The sequence below is a fragment of the Pleurodeles waltl genome, chromosome 3_2 (assembly GCF_031143425.1).
Source record: "Pleurodeles waltl isolate 20211129_DDA chromosome 3_2, aPleWal1.hap1.20221129, whole genome shotgun sequence".
Classification (NCBI taxonomy): domain Eukaryota; kingdom Metazoa; phylum Chordata; class Amphibia; order Caudata; family Salamandridae; genus Pleurodeles; species Pleurodeles waltl.
Window position 1 is genome coordinate 49,604,524 of NC_090441.1, and position 27,496 is coordinate 49,632,019.

A 27,496-nucleotide genomic window follows, 5' to 3' on the forward strand; every position below is an offset into this window, starting at 1 on the left:
TGAGTTTGATCCTGTGCCATGTGACAACTGTCGGCCTAACCCTTCCAGACAGTTAGCAGCACCTCACCAGTACCCAAGAGTAAAAGGTGATTTGTGGCTGTCCGTAGCATCTCAGGAAAATCGTGGTGGAACAGATCTTACCCCGTTCTCTCAGTCACATATGTCTCACACATACAATGGCAAAACAAAAGCAGGATGATTATGAGGATGATAAAACATAATAAAAGCACGGCAGTGACAAGGAAAGTGAAACATAGGAATAGTCCCACCATACTGTCAAAACAATGGCTCTAAAAATCCCTACCTGCACTACTAAGATTCCCTACAGGAGCATGGCAGTGTGAGCCCTAATCTGCCTATCAGGCCCCGTAGGAGAGCCCCATGCCGTATACCTGTTGGTCTACCGCCAATTATCCCACATGGAAGGAGAAACTACATCAGGCCTCAGCAGAAACTTGCAAAGGTGACCTAGAGTGTACGATGGCAACTAGTTGAATTCCCCTCTATTGTGTGGAGGGCACTGAGGTGTTTTATAATAAAACATCTGGTGTTCTGAGAAAACTGCCCGGATGTGACACCACGTATATTTCTATGTATAAGAGTTGGGGACATGATGAACGCTTTGTACCGGCAATAATTTGTAACTTATCACTTACAACCTCGGATAGAGCACAGCCTGAGAATATTGTGCAGAGAAAAGAATAACAGAAGTCTGTGTAAAAGACAAGTTGCTAAAATAATAAAAACATCTCGACTAAAAGAAGGCTTCAGTTAAAAAAATATATATAACAAAATAAAAAAGCATGCCTAAAAGTGATAGAACACAAGCTGCAGGCCAAGGCTAAAATAACATGCGTGTGAATAGCTTCACTACACAGTCACTGGCAGAACTCAAGAGAGGAAAGTGTGAGAATTTAGCAGTGGCATTTTAGAATCTAAACAAAAAGACTGCACCATTTTGCTAACAGAAAAGCATTGAGAATCACTGTTAAAATGTGCGTTTGGTGTTAGATAATGTATGGATAGAGGACTCAACATTATTCCTATCCTAGAGCTTTCTCGAATAGTAATCTAAAATCATCATTTAGCGTAAAGTAGTAGCTGTTTAATCATAGAGACACATTTGGTATTAAGGACACTACCGCAGAGAAAAGGTGCAAGGCATCAGTAATTACATCAGTAATGGCATTCACACTGAACAATGTCCAGACAACACTTTAAGGACAAGAGGATAACAATGACAGTAGTGCAATAAAGTCTAAAATAAGTCAAAACATTCAATTTTATTCAGCTTAAAAAACATTGTCCATTACGTGTGTGGATGTAAAGCAGAATAACAAAAGTCCCACAACCACACCATAAAATATTACTTACTGCTGCATTCGTAAACCACACATGTAAAACCATTACATACAGTTATATAGTCTTCGTTGGATTCCATGCATTGCTTTTCGTGATTTAAAATTAATCGGGAGATGTTGCACACAGGATTATGAGACTTAGAACCCTAGCTCAGGGTACACAGCCTTAAATGTGCAGTAAAGGTTTAACAGGCATTGCACGTGGCCATAAAATATATATTTTTTTAATTTGGAAAGGTATGTATGTAGGCAGTAAAAACAACGACATAGTCTTCACTTTTTAGCTGTGTGAGTCTTCTGCTTGTGATTACCTAGAAGGCTTAATGACTGATAAGTAAGATAGGCCCTTGGCCAGCCCCAAGGCATTTGCACCCGTGTGTGGGCGTGTTTCTTTAAATTACAGACTCACATGCACAATATGTTCTGCTCTGCTATTTATGCCAACATGCCGCTGGATTACATTAAATTTCTTCACAGTTAAACATGACAAGACAGGTAGCCATGGGCGCATTATCTCCTCATTAGTGTTTCAAATCCTGTAACATGTTATCCATCCGACACCTCAGCAATGCTGTGATATGTACTTCTGATGAAAACCAGCCATGTTCGCTGAGCCCAAGTTATCACGCTAAGCCTTGGTGGTGCACTGTTGGAGCTGTTGCTGCATTCAAGAAATGGACCTCTCGGATGCCAACAAGTAAAGGCAGTCTCTGTTGGGTTCCTAAGAGAGTCCTAGCGGGTCTCTACACCAGTGAGCCCAAACTGTGCCGTTGTTGAGTCTACTGATGGAGGAACAGTCTGATGGTGCTGCAAGACTTCAGTGTGGCCACTCACAGGGGCTGTCCAAGGTGCTGAAGGGTACCCTCCGGGTGAGGCACTTGTATGTGAATGGCTACAGCAGTGCCCTTGGGCTGGCAGAGAACTGGGTCCATGAAATGGCCAATGCGGTGCCCCGGCTTGGTAAGAAGGTGGCCCATGGTGATGCTGGATAGGCACATGGCTGTGCCCCAATCCAGGCATAGCTGATCCTTGAAGCCCTTGTGAAGGGTACGGATAATACTGCTGAGTGGGGTAAGAGCCTGGAGGAGGGTTCAATCTGAAAAAATAAGTCAAATCAGAAAAAAATGAATACATTATATTGTATTATTCACTTATAATTTGGAAAATCTGCCCTGATGGCTGTCTTACTAGACAAGCACACAGCTAGAAAAGGCTAAATAAACTACTCCACAAGGTATGGCAGATGTAAACGAATGTTTTCACCCATTTTAATCAGTATTCGAATAGAATGCTCCCAAAAAGGTTAATTTGGAGTGTAGCAATGGCCCAGAAGGACAGTGACGATATTGATGTGTGCATGCTACCATCTCAGGTCTTACTCTCAAAGGTAAATTGAGAACTGTGAAAAGCTGTCAGAAAGCGAGATTGCCTGGGTGACTCTCAGATTATGTCTGTGTCATGAAATGTTCAACTAGTTAAAACAGAATTATTTAGTAGAAGGACAATGCAAAGAAGACGCAGACGGAGCAATCCAAATAGACTAGACCACCAAACAACTCCCAGTTTTATATTACGGAACAGACACAGAGTGCAATTAATCTTCCTCTGCCCATGAACACAGTGTGGGTCAAATAAATGCCCAGCCTTCAACTCGATCTCTGAACGCTGAAGGAATACACCATATTCTCAACACAATGCATCACTTTTTCTATACGTGTCCCTCAGGAGTTTAATTAATTTAGTGAAACATGCATATTTAGTTTTGTGGAATTAGTCGTTTTCAAAATAAAATAAATGAATAACAGCAGTGTTGATATTTAAGAATGCACATCAATAAAGCAAAAGCTTATGAGACACGGTGCAGCTGCACAGTGGGTAATGTGGTATTTAAGGAACAACTCTCTGATAAGTCAAAAAACACGGACAAATGCCCCAAATTTACCTTTGTAAAACAGGCAGAGTGTAATGCAAACCCAAGCAAACCATTACAGGAAAAGACGAGTAAAAAAAACGCAATTTGTTATAAAATAACCCCGGGGTGTTGAATCGCACTTTCTGAAGGTCTGAAACACATGGGTATTGGTGTAATTGTGCAATAGAGTTATGAGTACACAGCATTATAGACATTTTGTCACTAACTTTCAACTTTGTGCCACGCCTACCAGCACTTTAAAATCTCTATTGTTTGTGAGAGGCGTAAAAAGGGAGCGTTTGTCCATTTATCTAAACCCCATCATTTTCATATTTACACCTAGAGTGAATTTTGTGCTTCACCTCGACCCTTGTTGCTTATAATGTCCAATCTTTTCAATTGTAAATGAACAAAGTCCAGCTCCAAGGATCTGAAATTATCATTTCTACACAGAATGCTGGTGGCAGTGTAAATTAAAGCGCTTTCATCAACCAGCCTCAATCCCATTACCAAAAGGTTAGCTTGCTGCATTTTTTGATAAGAAAGAGTACTGGACTTACTTTCGGTTTTGGGCAGCCCTCCGCTCTGCTGTTGATCCGGGGACGTACTTTAAGGCTGGTATTCTCCTCAATGCGCTGAAGGGGAGCTTACGATCCAGCTTGGTGACCACCGGCTCAGACAGATCCAAGAAAGAACATCCTCCCAGGCCATCTGAGCACGAGTACATTAAGGGAAGCAACGATCAAACTCAAACATAAATAAAGCTCTTTGTTTTTATTTGCTTTTAAATAGTGTGGTTTTGTGGTCATCCTCGAGACCGAATAAAGTTTGATGATGGATAAAGCTCTCTGATGGGGGCCTGGCTGCTGGAATCAATCACGATGGCATGTTTGAATCACATTCACTAAGCACTGTCTAGGCCGATGCGCCTACTAGAATCCATTATAACAGAGAAGGAACAGACTGATGCAAAAGTGTAGAAAGCTGGGGTAGGTTTAGGAATCCCAAGCACACCAAACAGATTGTTCAGCTGGAGTGCCCAAGGGTCGACATATCAGTTTGAGCTTAGGACACCACCTTCCAGATCACAGAGGGCTCTCAATGTCAGTCCCGCAAGAACATCAGAGCAATGAGTATGTACTAAAGATGCGTTTTTACACCCATAAGGTAAGCCTCAAACGTAGGCTAATTTAGCTTCAGATTCCATTTGAGGTTGATCCAAGTCCCTATTTTACCTGGAACCATTTAAGAACGCACAACCATGCTCTGCTGCCCAGGCTGCTGTAACTATATAGACTGTATCCTACTCCCCTGGCCTGCAGGGGCGTCACTTCCCACACTTTTCTGAAGGAGGCACTCGTGGGGCAGTACAAGGTAGTTACCGTTCCCTTGGTATTACTGAAAGCTGTAGTGGTAGATCCTGCAGTCATGCTGATCTTGGCAAACAGACCTCCTACATGTCAACACAATTAAGATATTAGTGTCTTCGACAGTCCAGTGGCATACTGAAAGCGATAACATTCAGTGCCCCACATGGGAAAACATTGCCTGAACATATTTGCATTATTGCCTAATGGTGCTGTGCTTAAGCTTGCCAATCATAGAATGTATTTATTTTTACGTTTCATACATAGATTTCATCTAAAGTGCACTGCTGCACATGTATCTACAAATATGTAAGAAATGAACAGGAAAAAGCGGGTTCAACAATCACGATGGAGTGCTAAAGATTTCATTCTTTAAGCTTTCTTTCGAACTACAGAGTAAGACTAGATGAACACAAGATGACAAACGGCTGATCTGTCAGAAGAAAAAAAGACTGAGCCTGAAGGTAGAGCAAGAGCAAAGTCCAGTAAGGACTCACAGCCTAGAAACAAGAAGAAGAATTGAGTCTTCACTGTGACCTCCAAAGAAAACCTAAAATCTGTGATTAGGTTGTAATCTGATGAAGGGAAATGGCTCCTCATACTCTGCAGAGATGGTAAAGACGTGTATGTCATGAACATAATGAATTAATAAATGCATGCACTCCTTTTCGGTGCTGGCTCGCAAGGCCTGGAATGAGCTTTTGCTCGTTTTGCTTGCTACCCACTGTGAGGCTCACCTTAAGAAGAAGTAAAAACACATCTTTTCTCGTGGAACTTACTGTGAATGACTGTTCTGATCTTAGCAGCATAGTGCCGGTACACAGTTTTGGAGTAGACGTGCGCTTTATACATTGTTTTTATCCATTCATTCATGGCTCCTCACTAAACTTTGTAGAGATTTAAAGACTCGTACATCATGAACATACATAGCCTTACACCTGGCAATCTAGATCTAGGGTACATCTAAACACAAAAATTGCAGCAGTACCCAAAAATCCAAATGTAATCTTTACGAGTCACTTTAAGATCCTTGTGGATGAGATTGTTTGGAAACAATGGCAAAACCAAGTTCATCCATCAAAATTCCATAAAGGAATTGTAAATCAAAGTTCTCACCTGTAACTGAACTATGTTTGGAGGCTACAGATCCACTCTCACACCAAAGCTATTCTAGAATAAATTGCATCCTAGTGGATGGGGTCCATCTAATCCTAACAGAAGAGACAAGAAAATAAGTGTTGTCATCTCCTATACACCCTGGGCAATCCACTGACCAAATCAAAAATTTGAAGTCTGAACAAAGAGCTTGTGAATGATCCAGACTCTTTCAAATCACGAACACAATCACATGCTCAGATCCTGTGGGACACCTTTGAAAAGCGAGATTGAAAACAGTAATGAGTATGATGGTACACAACAATAAACACAATAACTTCATTAATTTAGACTGTCTAATCAACTGCTGGAGCCCCAGCTCATTTATATAACCGGCAATGTAGTGGTGAATGGGTTTTATAAACACCTTTAAAATTAATACAACCATATATTTCGTGAAAGAGTTGGAATTTGGCAAAACATTTATAAGTACAGAAAAACGTGAATTGAAGCAGGTAAATATTTTGCAAATTACCTGAAGTATAAGGAGGCTAGATCACAAATTATCTCTACCATTAAAGATAAAAACAACGCTCCCAAAAGAAAGACACAGAAATAGCATGGCTATTCCAAAACTACTAGGCAGTAGCGGATATTCATCCATGACCTCTGTTCCGATATCTCGATATCATTGACATTCCTTCACTTTCAAAGGAAACCAGAGTATTAGTAATCCCTTAAATACCTAAGCAATTCGATAGGCAATTTGGCCCATGCACAAAGGGAAAGCATCTTTCCTAGGTACCCCAGAAACTATCTGTACCCGGCCATCATGATCTATTTCAACACTGCTCTGTAATGGGCAAATGAAAATATTCTGCTGCAAATGCTACCATTGTAGTTATACATCAGGAAGATCAATCCTCCTAAAGAACAATAGGCTAATATATACATTGCTACATTTAAGCCAAACTTCTGGCTAGCAGACTGAAAAATATTTACATATTCTTATGCTCCCATCTCAAACCAGATTCTTCAGAGGGAGATACTGAACTGTCAATTCCACATTATTGAAAAAGCTAAATACTTTGATACGTCAACGGCTGCTATAGAACTGAAGGTTGCAGCAGTTTCAACACAGTACTGTGTGTGTGTCCTGCTCTCAGTGATAACAAAATTCAAATTCAGGGTTGCATTTATCGAGATGGTCCAAGAGATAAAGTTGGAGGAAATGGTACTTCGTTGGAAATCTTTGGTCTTAGGACAGGTTATGAGACAGGGCTCAACAATGTTTTTTCCTGGCGTTGATCTCACTCTAACCAGCCACGATCAGAAATATTGATACCTTGTCCATTATCCAATTTGGTAATCGGGTATAGAAAATCAGCAGCTTGTGCTGATGATTCCCTGATTTTCACACCAGAATCTGACCATTCTATTACTGTACAATTTGACATCATACATGTGCATGGTCGAGTCTGTGGGTGTATACCCTGAATAAGGGCAAATAAGAGGTTCATACCCTAAAACCTTTATGTTTCCCAGATGTACTAGGTGACACATACCTCTACTGGCAACCATATAATCTGAAATCGCTGGGGATTTAGTTTGCCAATGATGTACATGAATGTGCCATTTGTCCTGAAAAAATAATGATCACCAAGATTAATGCTCTTCTAGATTCCTGGTCACCAGAACTTTGCGGGGAAGAAAGGAAACAATGAAGATGATGTGATGCCTATGGTGAACTACTTTCTCAGTATGTTCCAGATCTGTCTGTCAAATGATTTCTTCAATCTATTGACACATTCATCTCAAACTTCCTGTGGAAAACAAGAAATCCAAAACTTATCCCAACAACCATATAGCAACGAAGAGACTAAGGCCCTAATTAAGACACTGGCGGTAAATGCCGCATACCGCCACAGCAACGGCCGCCAAGACTGTCACTGCAGCTAACATCCGTCCACCAAATTATGACGACAGCCGGATTTCCGCCACAAGAAGGGTGGAAAACCGGGTGTTGCCATACTGGCGGATGGTGTTAAGTTGGTGCAGCTACCACCAGCAGCGCCACGCCAGTAGACTGCCACCAGGTGTATTATGAAAAATAATACGGCCTGGCAGTGTTCTGCTGGCGGGTGCTGCTGGCGGTAGCAGCGCCCCATCCCGTTCCCTGCCGGAAGACCCCTAGATGCAGATAAATTGGGTTACCCACAGGGGAGGGGGAGGGGGGGTTTGTGTGTTTGTGTGTGTGCATGCATGTGTGAGAATGTGTGTATGAATGGAAATGTGAATGCGTGTCAGTGTGTAAATGTGTGTACGGATGTGTGCGAGAATGAATGGATGCATGTGTGAATGAATGCGTGTATGCCTGTATGAGTGAGTGAATGTATGCGTGGTGCGTGTCTGCGAACGTGTGTTAATGTGGGGGGCGTGGATGGAGGGGGGTGGGGGACATCTGGGGAGTGTTGGGGGGGGGGGGGGGGGTGAGCCTCTTACCAGTGACAGGGAAGGAATTCCCCGTCACTGGTAGGGCATACAGCCATGTTTTTTGTGGCACTGTGAACGCCACAAAAACCATGTCGGTAGGCAGGGTCATGACACCGCTAGCTGTACAATAGCGGCCGCCAGGCTGGAGATTCTTATCTCCAGCCCAGCGGCTGCTACCACTATGGCTGTCGGTATGGTAAATTGGCGGGTTGGCTGCAGCCTGTTGGCGATACTTCCGCCACATTATCACTGACTGCTGGGGTCATACCCCTAAGTTATGTAAAACTTCTTAACGTACCATACTTCCTACTTAGGACAGCCAGTTCTGCCCAAACCTCCAATGTGACAGGAAATTTTAAAAAAACTCTTATTAATTCCGAATCAAACCGTATCTATTGTTACAAATACAAAAATTCAAACTGCAGATTCTCACTTGTTACTACCCAGACTTTACTAAAGCTTCACAAGAAAATTGGCACTGTGCCCGATGACGTCTTTGTGGTATATCAATAGGATTACAATTGATGGAAATACTCTCTTTTGGGATAAATGGCACAAGTCATGCATCTCTCAGGTAAGAGCTTCTTGATTCCACACCTCCTCCCTACTAGGATACATATGTTATATCAAAAGTATCCAAAATGCTTCTGGATAGACTTCCATCACCAGATTTACTAGATGAGCTTTAACAACTAATTAACGTACACATATAGAAAACAACTCATGATTCACAACGTCATAATTCTCCATATGAGAAGAAATATAAGTGATGTAAACATCTGTAAATGTTAAGTTTATTTAAATGGTTTTATTGGTAGGTGGAGACCGAGTAATCACAATCTAGCCAACAGGTGTTTTGTGGTTACGTTTGGCTTGCAATTGCTGAACAACAATCGCCTTTCTAGCTTTAAGCACTTCTCACATTAAAAGGTACAACATTCCAAGTTAGAGAGCTTTTTATTAAGACCAGCTCATGCTAAGGTAGAGCGCCAACTTCCTGCTCAACATTCAATCATCAGCATAATGGCATAGGGACAATTGGGAAATATGTTGGCTGGAGTGTAATTGCATGTTCCCCACATAACAATGAAACCAACAAAGAAGGCGACTTGTTCCTAAATAATTTCTCCATCACTTTATTCTTTCCTATATGGATTATTAGGTTATTGTGAAATACATGAGCCACATTCTATATATCTAATGTGGTAACATGTTAGGCACTGGTTGGGTAACACGTAATGTGGCTGTGCACCTCTCTGCATTTTGCACCAGATCGATAAGTATCCATAGTTACCCGCATCGTGAAATGGAGACTAGCTAACCAGGACCACATGGTTTATAAATAATGTAACCAATAAGAAGTAGAGTTATAAGAATGTCAGACGTCTTCAAGTCACTCATAATTAACATGGAGAAAATACCTAGTAGTTTTAAAATCTTTAGTTTGCAGGCACGGTCCACCTTCTACTGTACTGTGTTTTTACATGATAAAAAGGCTCTCATTAGTGGCTAGTCGAGTACAGACACACGAGCACCTTCAGCAAACAGGTTAATTGACTGAGCAGTGCTGCCCTCTGCCGGTAAATCACAAGAACGCACTGCAACTTTTAGGCAGAGGTTCTTCGTATACTCAAAGTTTCCAAGGACACGACTCTGTCAAAGAATGGTCTCTTGCTTTTAAGGGAGGTGAAGCTGCAGAGCATGGTGTAGGGTTGAAAGTTTAAGGTTGGAAGACGGGAAGAGCGGGTTGTTTTGGGGTGAAAGCAAATGTCGTTGTAGTGTCGAGCTGTTAAGGCTATGCTTTTCAAATGGGCAGCCTGTCTAGCAAAATCATGTTTCAGGGTCTGTGAAAAAGGCGTGGCTGCTAGTACCTAAGGAGTGATCACCATTCTGACAGAAATCTACAAATGTAAATCAGCCAGTCTGTCCACTTCATGGGTTGTAAAAAAATGTTTTAAAAAGTGCCAACCTGTCTTGCCATTTCAAGGCCCTTTTACCTTTATCTTTTAGTGGACTTGACAATGATCGAGCCCACTGAAGGTGTTACACAAAAGATTTTTGACAACACAGTCCAGCTCTGCTGAAAAGGGATACACTGAAGGTGTACTCCAAGCCATGGTGAGGGTCGCTAAAGCTAATGCCTACCAGGGCCAGGGGCGACTGGTGGCGGTGGCAGTGAATTTCTGTCCTAATATACAGTTTTCTTTCTAGCCGCTGGAGAGATTTCCTACTGGCTCTCACCTGTAATATTACATCCAGTTCTTTCCAATCAATTGATGATGGTGGTTGGTGGTCAGGGTTTGGTGACTTGGCCTGAGGGTTCAGGAGAAGACGTCCATTTGGTCACTATGTGAATGACTGCACGAGATTTCGTCTCCCGTTTCGCCTTTTGTCCATAGTGGCAGTAACAGCCTCTCTGTATTATCGTGTATGGCCCCCTTCCTAGACTCGGAGTTTCATACTATATAAAGGGTGAGGTGGGGGTGGATAACTAATCAATTACGTTGGGAAAGAAGATCTTTCTTGTTTGAGTAGCTTTTCGCATATGTTCTTGTTAGCCACCTGCCAATCTCTGCCTGCACAGTGGCTTGGATACTCATTAAGGAAGCAAAGCATGTGAAGTTACAACAAATACACGCTGCAATCAGGCTTCTTCAGAGCCGATCAAGATTATGAACCCTGAATGAAGGAATACTTTTGTTGCCCCAAGCTTGCCGCCAGTACATTAAGGGGGATAAATATTGCCCCCCTAAAGCCAATACCTCGCAATCTGCCCGGACTTCAAAGAGCCCCCTTCGCAGCAGTGTTTGAGGGTTGGAATTTCCCAGGACAGCACCTGAAAAAATAGTTTCTTAATAAGGGCAAAGTGCAGAAAGCACCCTTGCGGCTGTAACAGATGGGCAGAAGAGGATGCTGAACTGCCCAGCAAGTCGGGCCCAATTGCGTCTTAAAAACAATACCAGGCTCAGCTGACCGAAGATCAGGTAAAATGTTATCAAGGGAATGAGCCCACCAGAGGAAACTAGACCTTAACATTCAAGCATCACCAAATCAGTTATCAAAGATAGTCCCTTGGAGATGTAGGGCTGTAATTATGCCTATCTTTTCTAGATTTATTTTTTATTAAACAGGTATAGTCATTCAAAACATGTAAATAAATAGTGTTTCAAAGTGCAACATAATTAGAAATACTGCATCATCCATCTTAATAAGTCATGCTCTATGGCATATCCCCATTTCATAAATCAATCTAACAGGACTGCAATACAAACTGTAAACATAGTATATACTATATTGGACTATTTCGCATTGTGCTCAATTTCAAGCACTGTGGAGGTAGTGGGAATGATGATTTTACTCATATACATAACTGCGATAGATGCTCTCCTATGTTAACTAAGTGGTTTTGCCCCTTGCCCCAACTGAGATGTTCAAGATGTTCCAAAATGCTGCGAAATGGCTGTGAACCTCTTTACGTTCCCTATTCTCTACGCATATGCTTCCTCAAACTTTTTAGTTCTCAACATCTTATTCCATCGGTTTTGAAATGCTAGAACTGGTTGAGTCTGCCAATTATGCAGTATTAAAGATCAAGCTACCATAAAGGCGATAGCAATAAAATATTGCTCATATTTACCTAGTTCTCGTGCTTTTTTTTTTAGAAATTCCAAACAACACTAAACTTGTTTCAACCTCGATCTTGGAGATCAGGCTACTGTTTATTACCTTAATTAATTCCCTCCGGAACGGAATCAGTTTTGGGGCAATCCGAGAATTTATGGAGCCAATTCCCCTTTCCCTCCTGATGACAACAAAAACATTGATCCGAAACCGATGGGAACATTTTATATAGGACCTCAGGAGTGTAATATGTCATCCAGCGGGAAAAAAAGAACATTCTTTTATAATTGGCTGCCCTCAATGATGTATGTCCCACTTCAGAAATTAGTTCTTTAAGAGCCTGCATTGTGTTTTCTCAAAAATCTTTTCCCTAAAATATGTAATGAATTCATGAGCTGCCAACTCATTTACTCCTTATGAAATCCCTCCATACTGGGTGTTCTTGTATTCTAGTTGTTGGTATACTGGTATTCAAAAAATGGATAATCCGGAAAAAAAAGTCTAGATCCCAGACCGTCGAGACATATTAACACCTCATCCCATGTCATATATCTGTCTCTGATTATAAAGTCATTCAGCTCTCTGAAGCCTTTAGTATTCCACAACCCTATCAGTGAACCTGAAAGAGACTGAAAAAATTACACTCTTGTAGTTAGAGAAAACTATATCATAGCTGTACTTGATGAATTCTATAAATAAAAAAAAGAACTGTAACCTATATCTGAGCTCATGAATGTACTTATAGCGAGTTTTTGTTGGCAATTTCCCAGTTCTGATAAATGCTAGGAGCTTTATTGCAGACTCATCAATCATCCTATCTAAGGGAAAGATTTCAAGCATTTATTTACCATCCAGAAAGTGTGCTAACATATCCTGCAATGCTGCCACGTAGTATATTTGAAAATTTGACAGCGTCGAGCCCCTTGGGTTTTATCAAGTTGTAGAGTGGAGACTTTCACCCTCTGGGTTTTATTTCCCCAAATAAAGCTTGGCACCATGGAATCCAGCTCTCTAAAATAAGAACTATTGATTCTTATCAAGATATTATTAAATTAAGAGAGAAACCGTGCAATATGGACATCTTAATTAGATAGGCCCTCCCTATCACAGTCAAAGGGAGAACCGACCATCTTTCAAAAAAGTGCTTTTTTTTGTTTGTTTTGTTTTAACCATCCTTACATAATTTAATTGGAACGACTGATCATAATTTTTTGTAACAAATATTCCCAAATATCAAATGCGCTGGAGACAGTTCGCTTGTTGCTGTAGACAGGGAGGAAGATTCTTCACTCCTGCATTAAATAGGAGAACTTCAGTTTTATTTCAATTACTCTTGTACCTTCCTATTTGAGTGAATTCTTTAATTAGATCCAATAGTCTATGTATGTTGCCATATTCTGGTTTTAGATAGAGAACAATGTCATCAGCCAAGTGTTTTATTTTGGGCATACCTGTTAAAGGTGGACTAATCTCCCTCCTTCTGTGGATTTATCAGGCCAGCGGTTCTATAAAAAAGCAAATAACATGGAAGAGAGGGGTCAACCCTGCAGGGTCCCACTTCTGATTGTAATTGAGCCTCTGATTTATTTTTATGGATTATAATTCTGGCCTGAGCCCCCTGATATAGGGTCCTTATCATCGATGTAAATTGTAAGGGAAATCCAAGTTGTGTTAAACTCTATAGCAGAGCATCCCAATTAACAATATTGAAAGCTTTCTCTGCGTCTAGCATTTTCTTTGCTGCTGAAGTTTCATTAGACGTGGAGTAATCGACTGCCTGGATTAAAATGTTAGTATTTTATGACATTAATCTATTGGCCACAAAACCACTCTGTTCTCTATGTACTCATTGTTGTGCCGGCGGGTAATCCTGGTTGCTCAGACCTTAGTTAAAAATGTGTAGCCTGCATTAAGGAGGCTAATTGGGCAATATGAATCTGCTTTTAACTCACTCTTCTCTTTCTTTAAAAAGTGAACTATTGTTGACTCTTAAAAAGGTAAAGGGTATCTCTTAGCCTGCTAATATTGCATTGCATAGTTCCATTCGAAAAAGGGCCAGTTCCTCAGAGAACATTTTACAAAACACAGAGGGTAAGTCATAATTTCCACAGGCCTTTGCACTTGGCATTTTTTGGAGAGCTTCTTTAATCTCAGAGGACATTATCTTCTGCAAAATAGCCTCCTGATCAGTTAATGATAGCCTGGGAAACGGAATAGAAATATAGCACTGCTCGATCTGGGAGAGTGAAACTGAATAATCTCATATTCTGCCACAGTGCTGCATGAATACTTGGGCTACTTGCTTCTCCTGAAGAACTACTAGATTTGTCTCAGGGACTTCAATTTGGCAGATCACCTATTTGTCCTGTTTTAATTGAGTGGCCCAAGCAACATCTTTTCCTATTTGTTGGTTTCCCTCTTACATCTGTTGTTGATATGCCCTTGAACTATTTATTTCCTCTAAGATAAAAAAAAAGTCTAAGATTGTTTCTAGCCTTTTTGCGCTCTCGTTTCACAGAATCCAGACCTTCTGCTCTTACACAGGCCTCTGTAGCCTGATCAATTGTCAACGGAAGATCCTTAACACAAGCCTCTTGCTGCCTCTTCTGGGAAGCCTTGAATGAAATGATATGGCCCAAGCTGTAGCTTTAAAAGCTTCACAGATTGCAAACAAGAATGCAGTGTTCCGATTCTCCTGAAAAAAATATTTTATGAATTTCTTCGTATTTAAAACCCACTCCTGATTATTAGGTGGGGACCTATCAAGCTGCCATCTAGGTCTTTCCCTAAAAGCCACATCTAGCTCAGTTTCTGCCATGATTACCAAGTGATCGGAAAAAGCGTTTGCCCGAATATATGATCCATGTCTCTTTACTGTGCTGGACTTCAAGAAGTCTAATTGTGAAACTGTTTTATAGCGCTGATAAAAGCAACTATATTTGGCGACTGCAGGTGGTCTTCTCACCAAGCATCTATTAGGTGGAAGTCTGCTTGTATTATATTAATAATTTTCTTAGTTTTAGGTTTAAGTTGCTTCTTCCCCCGATTTGAGGTGTCTAAGGAGAGATCCTGAATGTAACTAAAATCTCCTCCAAAAATAAAAGGCCTAACTGCACTCATTGTTATATTGTGTGACTGCATTAATGACTCAACTTCATCAGTGATAGGTCCATAATAATTAACCAGAGTAAATGGGAATCCTTGTACTGTTACCTTTATCCACAACCACCTCCCTTCAGGATCTCCGATTACATCTTTTATAATTCAGTCAATTCTGTTGCCTAAATAGATTGTCACCCCTCTCGCCGCCAGCCCAGAAGATGCGAGTAAAGCTAACGAATAATGCTTTGGAATATACACTTTGAGATTGTTACTTTTCAGATGAGTTTCTTGAAGAAAGATCACTTCAGGAGTAAATTATATAAGCCACTTCCTTATCCTCCCACATTTCTGCTGATCTGCAATTTCATTAGCATTGCAGGAAATAATCTTAGATTCTAGCATTGCATGATTATATTTAGCCTACTATCTACAATCTTCTCACATCTGCACCTGTACGTACAGACTACCAATAGAGAGTTAATAAAACAGACATTGCTAAGCAAGTTTATCCTAGTAGTACCCTCTTCTTGTCTATACCTGAGGTTCCCCATCTAGCCCACTACAAGTGCTTCCTCCACCCCAATCCCTGTCCCCACCAAACTCCCTGATTCACAGAGGCCCCCCCGTATGGAGCACAAGGGGAGATACCTACCCTCTCCTCCCTAGAGTACTACCCCCTTCACCCTTCCTGACCCCCCCCCCCATTCCTTTGTTGATGGTGCATTGGCTTGGCGCCGAGGCAGGACCCTTAACAGATTGGAAGACATTCCCAACATATTATGTGCATAATTTGCAACAGTCCACACAGAATAACAGCCTACTTAGCACTAATCAAAGTAAAACAACCCAATTGCACTTTCAAGATTAATTATCATTGATCTTACAGCATTCATTTGACATTCATTTGACATTCATTTAGCATTGATCAGATCTAAAAAAAAAAAAAGCCTTTGCCTGTTCTGTTCTGTTGTATGAAAGATATGCACACGTCCCTTATAGAAGACTTACGGCTTGGACTGTTGAATGATACCCGCCGGTGCGCCCACAGACTTGAAATTGTCAATCATGCCTCTTAGTTCCTTTCTACATCTGTCTACCAAAATAGACATATCAGAAAATACCGTAAATGAAAAATTGTCAGTTGTGTGGTACACCTTGTCTTTAACAGCGTTAGGCAATATTCTTTCCTTTATTCTGTAATCACCAAAGTTGTTCTCGGTTGCTGAAAATTAGGGTTCTGGTTAAAAGGGACTTGATGTGCGCGCATAATGGTGAAGTCTGATTCCTTGGAAGGCATGTCTGGACAGACATACTTGCTGATCAATTCAGCTACTGCTGCTACAACAGTAGTCCCATTCTCATGCCCCACTAGGATGCCAATGAAGCATAAATTTGTACGCCATGATCAATTCTCCAAATCATCAAATATTACATATAGGTCGTCAAGTTCGAGCTGTAGTTTTGCAAAAGCAGGATCCAACCTGATCTTATAATTCTCGACCTGAGAGACTCTGTTTCTCTGTTCTACTTGAGACATTCAGCTATTCAAAAGTTGCAGGTTGGTGCTTAGTATCCCGATTTGCTCATTATTTCTTCTATTGGTTTCCTCCTGCGAGACCTTCATTTCACAGATGTCTCTACAGAAAATATCGATGGAAGTCAAAGGCCTATTAGTGGTACCAAGGCCTCCGTGTGCTTCACAATGTCAGAAGTGCTTCCAATGACCTCTAGTGGTGTGCATGCTGGCTCTCGTTCTGGCTCTCGCTCTGGTCCTCTTTCTCTGATGTGGCTATGGAAGGATCGCCAACCACTTTTCTGCCATTATCAGGACCCCCTGGAGATTGATTCAGCTGATGTGGTTGGGTTAACTGAACCCTCACACTCTTTAAGTTATTATCCCCGAATATGGGATATGTAGAATCTGTCTTGGATGCTGTGACCCCTACTGCGAGTTGAGAGCCAGCATCCTCTGAAATACATATCTGGCTGGTGGTCACTTCAGCTGTGTAAGGGCCTAAAGTTGTTTCATGGATGCCTTGCCTAGTGCCTCAGATTAGTGGTCTCATGTCAACACTGGCAAACTGCAGCTTCTCAAAGAATTGTGACAGAAAACAAAATGGAATCATGTTACGAGGAAATGCAAACCTTTCTTGATTTATTTTAATTATACACCCGTTGATGGCAGAAGAAAAGAAATGAGAAAAATGTGTACAGAAGCGGCAAAGTCTAGTGACCCAATGGGTACAGTTAGCCCTGTGGGTTCCTAAGCCACCCACTCAACAAAATAGAGATTTTAGGACTCTATCTGAGATACATGCACTTTTTTCAAGAATCGGATGGACCCAGTGTCCAGTTTTGGAGGTGTATTTAAAATTTCACTGTACGTTTGGACGCTATTTTATGAAGCCACTGAAGCAGAGTACCAGATCTATAAAAGTAAACAAACTACATTGTGACTCTTGTCTGACACTGCTGCTCTACTAAGCCCGATAGTAAAGAACATAGTAAACTCTCCCCAATACAACAAACACTGTCCTATATGATAACACTGGTGACAGGGTACAATGTGGTTTTAAAATATAGTAGCTTGCTCAACAGACTATTTGTAAGGCCCTTCATATACTTCCGTATCTGCCTCAGGGTAGACACCTCAGGATATTGGGTTCTGGTTTGCCAAATTTTGTGACCTTGAAATAAAAACACTGCAGCACAAAAAAAAAAAAAAATTGGGTCTTTTTGCAACACTAAAATACCATGGCCCAGATGAGGAGATCAGCACAGCAGGACAGAGGTGGGAAGATGAATCTTTGGTGCCAAAGAAAGTGAAGATTTACATTTCAAACCTGTACTCTCTCTGGCACCACCTTGCCATCTTACTTTATGCATGATGCCAGAGGGAGATACCACCTCCTTCGCACTCCCCCCATCTAAAAATGAAGGTGGGCAGAAGGGGCAAAACTAATACCTCTCTGCAGCACAATGTATTTCATGCTGCTAATTGTGATTGATAGTGGTGTAGGGAGAAGCAGTGGGTGAAAGAGTAATAGGTGACAGAGGCACTGAGGAGTTGAAAACAATTTACGGGTGAGGGAAAGAGGGGAGGGAAGTGCCATGAAGTAAGACTTGCTGGGGTGGTGGGGTTAGGGGTGGGCCAAAGGAAAGTGTCACAGGGGAGAGGCCAGGATACTACTAAAGAAGACCAGAATGTCAACATTCCTGCTGAGACACAGTCTCCCTGCGGTATTTTCTTCCTGGCGGTGCTTATTTATGGCTTCCTGGAGAAGAGCTCTGCTTCCACAAGGTACTCATAAACAAGAAACCCAGTGCAGCATTAAATGGTCTTTTTAAGATTTTGTAGGGGCTTTTGTAAAAAAAAACTGCAAGATTTTTACAGCCGTCCCAGTTTTGCAATCTTTTTTGCAAAGTCACAAAATCGTGGAGGTGCTGTATGAAAAACCATTCCTGTGAGGTCACATACTCATTACACACATCTACACCATGCAGGGAAAATACACGTGGCCCAATAAAACAAGTTATTTGGAGCAAGTGTATTAATAAACGTACCTTCCCACATGTATTACTATAGTCAAAAGTCTCTTGCCATGTAATGTCTATACTCTGGCCTAAGTAACTCTAAGGCTCATTAATTGAACATCAATAAGTGCTATATCTCCAACAGCGAGCAATCAACAAGTTGTGAATCTGCTTGGAAGGCCACAATTACTTTGTGGGGCAAACTGCTTCTTCCAGCAAGATAAAAGTGTGATAAAAATTAGATTAATGTTAGGAGGAAATACACGCCGTTGATGGCAGGAGGAAAGATTTGAGAAAAATCTGTACGGAACACAGGTCAGAGCCAAATGGAGACTTCACTCTATTTTAAGGGTGCAATTTAAGAGCACAAACAGAAATCTGTCAATTCCGTTATAAAAATAAAAACAAATTTTTTAACCAAGACATTCAGAATGGACATTCAAAATGGTCAAATTTTTTGAAAGTACAGACTCAGTTTATTAAATGAGCTCCATAAACGGATACCAAAGCTGTTAGGTAATTATCTTTGTCAGATTCACATTACCTCCATAGAGGGAAGTACATTATTCTAAGTTTAGACAGAATTCTTAAAACCTCAAAAACAAAACTCTCTCAGCATACAGGCATGCCATTTCCTATTTTCGTAAATATCTTTGCTTAACTGCTATATAATTTTTTTTTTAAATGGTTCTCGGCACAAATCATACATGCAGATGTGCAGGTGTAATATGCTATTTTCACAATCATTGTGGGAATGGTGGGGTCTTGTGACCCAAAGCATTCGTCTCATTAGCTAGGACTCCTCCCCAAACTCAACAATGGTAGTGAATAGCAAATTACACTGTGCATACGTGCTCGCTCCACTACAGTTAAGGTGAGGTCTGTGATTCCAACAAAAAATACATTATTTACTTTCTTAATAACGCTGGTGCTGCTAGACTAATATGCACAAAACCTTCTAACCTTACCTGATCTGGGTTCAGCATTACACATTTCACGCATAGCTGTAAAGGGAGGTACATAAAAAACATAAGGTGAGTGCTAAAAAGATACTTTTCCTATTTTAAGAGAAAAAAGCTGAAGGAAATTACACTAAATTTGCAATGAAAGTAGAACTTTGCTAAATGAAGTGTCTATGATTTTTTTGGTGTAAACCCACTCAGCAGTTTGAGAAATTATCACTTAAAACTGTTCTGGGTGTTATGTTGTAAGTTTTGTAAGCTCCATAGTTACCCCAAAAAATAATAATAAAAAATTAAAAAATTAAAAAAAGAGAGAGGCCTCAGGCCATTATCTGATCTCTCACGAGCCATGGTGAATGACTGCATTATTCAGGCTCTGGGTCAACCGCAAACCAGCTAACCCTATGAACACAAGGAATTTCTGAAACCTAGAGTTCCAGATGAATTCAAGGTGGAGAGGCTTTTGTGAATCTCACTAGTTTTCATATGTGGAATGACCTGCAAGCTTCAAACTTGGGCTAAAATAATGCTTAATCATAAGGGCTTGTTTACAGACTGCTATGATAATCAAGCGGGAAAGGAGAGCAGAGCGTGACACTGTGTCAAATGTCACTGAGAGGTCAAATAAGACCACAGTAGCCAATCCAACCTAGTCAGAATCATTTCGAGGTCGTCGGTAGTGACAAGCAGAGCAATTATGGTGCTCTAAGAAGGTCGGAAACCTGACAGAGAGATGAAGAGAGATGATTTTAAGACAGCTGGAAATTTGTTTGTTAACTTCTTTCTCTAGATGTTTGTAGGGAGGAGGTTGAAGAGATATCAGATGATAATTGGATGAATTTTTGGGCTCTGCTGACATTTAAAATTAGTGAATCCAAAGCAAGTTTTGAGCCCCAGGAACTGAGTTTGAGTGGCAAGAACTGTTGCACAGGATCGTAAATTGTAAGGAGCTAGAGTGAAAAGAAGGAGCAGAAAAGTGCTAAAGATGGATCATGACTTGGCATTAGCGAGGTTAGCATGTATGTAATTTTCAGATAGTCAACTGAATGCTGCTAGAGAGGTACCATTAGGGGCAGTTGAGGGGGACGTCAAGAAAAATGTAATAAAATAGCAGAGGTTGCGGACCAAAGCTACTTTGCATTGTGGCAATCATTTCTGAAAAGAATGAGGAGAGATTGGAACCTAACTCCTCGGATGGCTTTATATTTGTGTTATAGGCTGCATGTAACTGTTCAATACTGCAAAGAATTTTATCAAACAGAAGAGATGCTGATACATTCTAATACCATATCTACAGGTTATCTCTAACAGACTATGAGCTTCTCCATTTATGTTCTAATGATTCGTAGTAACACTTGGTAGTTTGTAACTCATCTGAGTACCATCGGGCAGAAGGAGATTTGTGATGTGAGTGATAGATAGCTTTTACATGGCACAATGGTTTTTAAGGGCACAAGAGATTCACTGTAATAAAATTTACAGCTGTCTTACATACATCAAAACTGGAAGCCAAAATGTTTTGTTTTTTTAAGGACAGTAGAGAATACACAGTCTTAGTGCGGTGCCACAAGGAATCCTTAATTGATGGAAGTGGCAAGCTAAAAGGAACTGGGTCATGATTGGTCCACGTAAGTGGCAAGTGGATAACTATAAAACTAATGGAAATTGAGTGCAATGTGTGTCCTGCTAGATGTGTGGGTTTCGAGATGACACAAAAAACACCCAGTAAGCCAATGTCCTCAATGAGGGGCAAGGTGTCTGGGTCTTTTAGGTTCACCAACTAAAGTTGAAGGCCTTCGAACTGTAAAGCACAATATAGTATGATAGTCTAGTACTCAATAAGGGGCGCTGACCACTGGGCCGGCCATTCCGCAAAGATAAAAATAGGAGTATCAGTAACATGCAATGAAAGGTGGACCGACAAATGATAACCAGTCAGCCATGACGAGCCACAGAAGATCTGACCGGAATGGCCGCTGCGATCTGAGGGCCAGGATAAGGAAGTAGCCATGTCTCCAAAAGGAAATGTACATTAGATTTGTGCATTGTCATAAAATGCCAGATATCTTACTGATGCCTGGGGAAAGAGCGAACACTGAATGACTAATAGTTCAGGCCATATGATAGAATGATGGCCTTCGAGGAGTTAAAAGAAGCAAAATAATGTTGACTGTGTGGAGTAGGAACATTAACAGAGGAAAAGCCACATAAGTGCATGCAGAAAATACCAGGAGGCAATGACAGGGCAGATGCTGGAAAACGTGCAACTTGCCTTGTGCTTTCAGAGTGTGTAGGCATTCAGATGAGTAGGTCAGATGTTGATGATGATGATCGATGGACAAAGGGCTTGAGTTCCTGGTGTGGCCATGGTCTGGGTGCAGACGAGCTTGCCTGTGACGCTAGTGCTTCTGCTGCATGGACGCAGAGCAGCATCTGTTTGGTACGTTGCCAATGAATGGGGCAGTGCATGAAAAAGACTGGAGTACTGACTCAATGCATAAGTCCAACGAAGGAAGTGAGGAAAATAAAAATAAAAACTAAACTGGAGCCCAGCTTCTCCTACACTCTCTCCCTTGCCAGCAGTATGTACTAGGGACCAAAAATAAACTTAGGAAAGAGAATGCATATCATTAAAAGCAGTATCCACTGCAATGAAGTAGGCATCATTCCTTGTGACACTACAATGACGGTTGAACCAGGCACTTCTACAAATTACAATGAACTCTAGAGTAATAGTCTTGTGGCCGGGCTTGAAAGGGTTAAAAATGTCGAGATATCTGGACTGTCAATGCACAGGATGCGAACCAGGCTTCATGGACCTACAAGCACACCCAAATAAAAAAATCTGGTTACTGGATGGGAACTTGGAGAAAAATATTGTGACTGCCATCACATGCTCGAGGACTTAGCCCCCCAGTTCCAAAAAGGAAAAAAAAAAAAAAAAGGGAGCCATAAAGGGGCAGGGAAAGCATCCCTTAATGCACTGTTTTGCAAGAGACTCTACCCCTTAAATCAGAAGATTTTTTTTAAAAAGTGAACATTGTCACAACATTTATGGAACATGAGGTAGAGATCGCCGACCCTAGCATGGCTCCAATGTCCAGAAAAAAATGTTATAAAACAAAAACAAAACAAAAAAAAGGCACAGAAATTCAATGGAAAAAACACAAGGTTAAGTTATGGTTCATTTTGGTTATAACAAATTAACTATGTTAAAAAAAATAGAATTTCGCTTTAGAAACTAAGGTTATATTACAGCTACAATTATGAATTAAAACTGGAAATCAATGAAGTTCACACATTATGATTAACTTTGTAACCCATAATTAGCAAAACAGCCAGGCAAATCAAAGCTCACACACTCTGACTCCACAATATTTGTACTAATGTATGTAGTAAATCTAACTAACACATGGTATAGCATTTAACAGTATTCAATTTACCGACCTTGGAAGAATGGCCTGGCTGGCATTCAGATTTAAACTCTTCAGATTACATCATGTTTCAGCTGCACTGAACTCACATAACCACTCTTCAGACACTAAGGGCATTATTACGACCTTGACGGGGGGTTTCCTCCATCACAAATGTGATGGATAGCCCGTCCGCCATATTACTATCTCCATAAATACAATGGGACAATAATACAGCAGACAGGATAGCTGTCATATTTGTGATGGAGGAAACCCGTCCATCAAGGTCATAATAAGGCCCTAAATCCAGATCTAGTAGTGAACAGCTACACTGCCTCTGAAAGGAGTTGAAGTCACCACTAATATGCAGGCCAAAGAATAAAGCTTGTGGGTCAAGCAAACACAGATATTCTTTCATTTGACGGAGCTACCTTGCAATGCTATAAACAAATGTGAAATGACTTTCTGAATGCTTTAAGGATACAGGCAATGCCAACTAGGATCCCACACAAGTTGCTGAGGAAGGAAGCGTGTGGAAGGAAGAGTGATATGGCCAGAAAAACCAAAGGAAGCACCTTGGTGGGAATCAAGAATCCCATGAACAAGACCCGTCGCAGCCTGGAGCTGATGGTGAAGGCACTGATCATTGCAAAGACAACTGTGGTAAACCCTTGCACACGCTCCTTCTTCTCAAGGCCAAGGGCTGACGTGCCAGCATGGAGCGCCAGGTACAGTAGTGCAGAGGAGACCGTGAACACCAGGGTGAGGAGGCTGTACTTCACTGTGCCGACGCTCTGCTCAAAGCCGCCTCCAAAGTACCAGATTATCAGGTAGCTGCACAACAACGAATTCCAGTCTTCATGGTAAAATGCATAAGTCACCAACCTGTGAACTGAAGCAGAGAAAGAAAGGCCTTGAGTAATGCTTAAGTTAGTCTAGCTAAGACAAAATGTATAGGAAATCCTTGTGGTAAACACTAATTTACTGATGTGTCCCTATTATTTAAAATAAAAACTGGTATGCTTATCTCAGCAGGTTTTCCTCCAGTTGTGCCTGACCGATACCTGCAAAGCAGCTCTTTCCAGACTCTTGTAAGCATATATATAGTCAGTGACATAAGTATGTTGGCGATATTCCTCTAGAAAACAATTTCAACGAAAAATAAAACATTTAATAAAAGATGAAGATCAAATCCCATGTTTAACAAAAACAAAAAAAACTGCTCAAAATCTTTTCCTAAAGAGAGCCACCATTAGGTGTCTACACGTTTTCATCTGTTGTCAAGTTCTATGGACAAAAAGACTAAGGGCCTGATATAGATATTGGTGGATGGGTAACTCCAAAACAATGATGACGGATTTAGATTTCGGCAGACGGGATACCCGTGACCGTTGTGATGGAGTAACCCATCCGCCGATATCTCCATCAGGCCCCCAAGTCACAACCAGTGACCCGAAATTCCAACCTCCTTGTAATATTAAAAGAGCTACCATTCTTTGCCACCTAATTTGCAAAGGTAATTAGCACCCAACCAAAAAGGATACATCTAGTAAACGAAAATGATACATGTTTGGAATTTTATATTCAGATAATATGGCTCTAGGATTCTCTGCATAATATTCTGTTGTCTGTTGATTTACTGTTATTTTACAAATTGTTAGGGAGCCAGATGCGACTTTGAGTTGCTTATTTCTCCCTAGAGGCTTAACTGATAAAATGTACATAGCTCTCCTCTTCTGTTCAGGTTTTCTATTTTTACATTTACAAAGTCAGTTTGCTTTTCTATCTTTTTAGGGAGAATGATCAGGCAACGTAGCCGATTTTATATACTACAAGAATGCCAAAGTAAACTTTTTGTTTAGCATCGATTTACAGAAAGGAGGATATGCGACTCATGCTTACACTGCAGAATGATGCACAGAAATAGAAGCGCTCTATTGTAAAGGCAGGATACATAATTTGTTTTCCACTTTCTGCCCTCTGATGCACTTAAAATGGCTACACAGCAATATATTAGTGTTTTTGTGCCACACTTGAAAAGGAGGCAAATAGTCGATATCCTGCTACACACAATTTGCAGGTCCTCTCCTTACTGTGTACGTCAAATAATTCTGGAAAATTAGAGGCCGTTGGCTGGAGCTTGAGTGTATGCAAGAAGGAGGAAGGTTTTGGAGACTTTTAAAGCTTTTATATGATATGTAAGGCACAGTATAGTGATGACCACTGCATGTGCTTCTTTAAATTGAGACATCTTGTTTTATAATCACTAGTTTCTGGACATGGTGATACAATTGGCTAGTGCAGAGAGGGACAAAGACAATGTTGATTCTTTAAAATTGTTAGATGTAACAAATGTGTTTTGGTGGGAAAAGGAAAAAGTGTGCTGTACTGTAAAGAACACCAAAGCGTCTGGCATTTCAACATGGATGCAGGCCTTCTCCAGTTAGAGCCTAAAGAGAAAAGAGGCTTTTGCAACTAAGAACTATATAAGGGATAAAGTACCTCTGCCATACATTAAAAGGATACTGCAAGTCACTGAGAAGCTCCATAACCATACAGAGTAACGAACCCGGGGTCGTCTCACAAGCTATGTCCTGGGGAAACACACCCTTGTAATATAGCGATTTCCCTGCCAGCAGCAGCGCAGGCAGAGGAACCCCTTTTTGCTCGTGCTTGGCGGGAGCATTTTCAAATCTCTTGCCAAGCAGGAGGAAACACCAAGCCTACTCTCAGCAGGCTGAGCCTGGGGGAAGGGGTCCCCAGGCCAAACAAATCAGCCGGAGAGGGGGCTGCATGTCCCCTCCCCCAGGACATGGCGCCTGGGTCCCCTAAATATTATGCTGTGCCCCGGGAGATGGGAGTCCGGCAGCCAAAATCAGTCTGGGGAGGGGATCCACGCACACCCTCTCCCCTTTATTTAAAAGATTTTCCATGGGGGATGGGACCCCTAAGGCCTAACAAGGCTCAGGGAAGGGGGCAACACAGCCCTCACACCTTTATTTAAATAAGTGGCCCTGGGGGAAGGGGTTCCCATGGCCAAAATAGGCCTTGGTGAGTGGATGGTATTGTAATTAAGGATTATTTTATACCAAAATAAACTCTAGAAATTCACTGGAAAAAAAACCAAAGATCAAAGTAATGTTATAGTTAGGTGTGATAAAAAGATTTCTTTTTTTTTTTTAAACCTTAGAAATTTACTGAAAAAAACCAAAGAGTAATTTTATAATATATATATATATATATAGTGTGAGGTGAATATATCAGTGACAATATTAAAGTTCTGAACTAAAAAAAAACATTGAAATTCACTGAGATGTCATCAGTGATGTCATAAATGTAGTTGAAGAACATGTCATGCGTGATGTCATGTAAGGTCATAAGCAGTGTATGGCTGGGGTGCAAGGTATAGTTAGCGCTACCTCACCCAGTACACTAGACTCATTGAAAGTCTTCGAGTGTTAGACTATCATGCTTACACACATAAAAAACATATGGAGGGTGATAAAATAGCTGCTGTCTCTCCCGCTTGATCCGACCACAACTGTTTCTCACTCCAATCCTAATGATATGCATGCCAGAGAGCACTATGTTTCAGACTCAGGAATCCATTAACTCAGCATTTACGGTCTATTACACACACCTTTATGGCCCTCCTACCCAGGCCCTCACGGAATAAACAGCTGCAATCAGGTGGGCAATTTATTATCGCGTACTCTGTGCTGGGCTTTTGGCCTGACCTGGTGGAACTGCTTGCATGAGATTGGGGGCAGCTCAATTCAAGCACCATTGCTACCACTGTGCACAACTGTCACCCCCGCCCAACTTTGACGCTTGGTGCTTTAGATGTATCAGCTGCTACCTGTTCTCTTTTCAGCATATATTACCACACTCTACTGACACTGTGCAAGAAATCTCATACTAGTCATAACTCTCTAACACAGTCCTGGCAGACAAACTACCAAAGTTATTCTCCATCAACTGGGCGTAATGTAATACCCCGCCTACCTAATTATCAGGATTGAGACTTGATCCTACAATGGTTCCACACTAAAGGGCCCTGAAAATATGAAACCACCACCATTACGGCGTATCCCGACTTCACCATGGCAGTTAAACGGCAATGGAACTCCTACATTAAGGTTAAACAGCGCCTCTGGGAAGTGAACCTGAAAAATACCTTTTTACTCCGAGTCATAGATGGCGAGACAAGCCATGTTTTCCACTCTCCTGAGGATGTATGGACTTGGCCGCATGCAAAAAACTTGGCTAGATCACTGGAGGAGATACCTGAAACCGCTAATTGGCAAATACCTAAATCGAGAAATCGTAGGAAGAAATCCATCAAGACGAAACCATCCAAGAACCAGGTGGAGGCTGAGCAAGCACAAGCTGTCACAGAGGACTTTCTCCATAGCGCCAATCCAAATGCAACCCTAAATGCAGACCAGACATCGGACAGTGGGTCAGAATTTGGGGGCTCGATCTCTTCAGTGGCAGGATGCACTCTGGACCGAAGATTACCCCACACGTGGCTGATGATTTATAAGGGAGTCCTCTTTAATCGTCAATGAGTAAATGAACGACTGGAAGTGGGAGCTCCGGATGCCTTGCTTGCCCTCAAGTTGAGCAATGTGCG

At 41.3% G+C, this 27,496-nt stretch overlaps 1 protein-coding gene across 1 annotated transcript in view; it reads right to left on the reverse strand.

The window, feature by feature from the left end:
• Window positions 1-1,090: 1,090 nt before the first annotated feature.
• RHBDD2 (rhomboid domain containing 2) overlaps window positions 1,091-27,496 on the reverse strand; it is a 52,151-nt gene continuing 25,745 nt past the window's right edge. The window contains exons 2-4 of the mRNA XM_069226730.1: window positions 23,345-23,752; window positions 3,834-3,984; window positions 1,091-2,457 (exon numbers count right to left, since the gene is read on the reverse strand). Coding sequence (XP_069082831.1) covers window positions 2,094-2,457; window positions 3,834-3,984; window positions 23,345-23,752 — 923 coding nt within the window. The 3' untranslated portion in view covers window positions 1,091-2,093. The remainder of the gene's footprint in view (window positions 2,458-3,833; window positions 3,985-23,344; window positions 23,753-27,496) is intronic.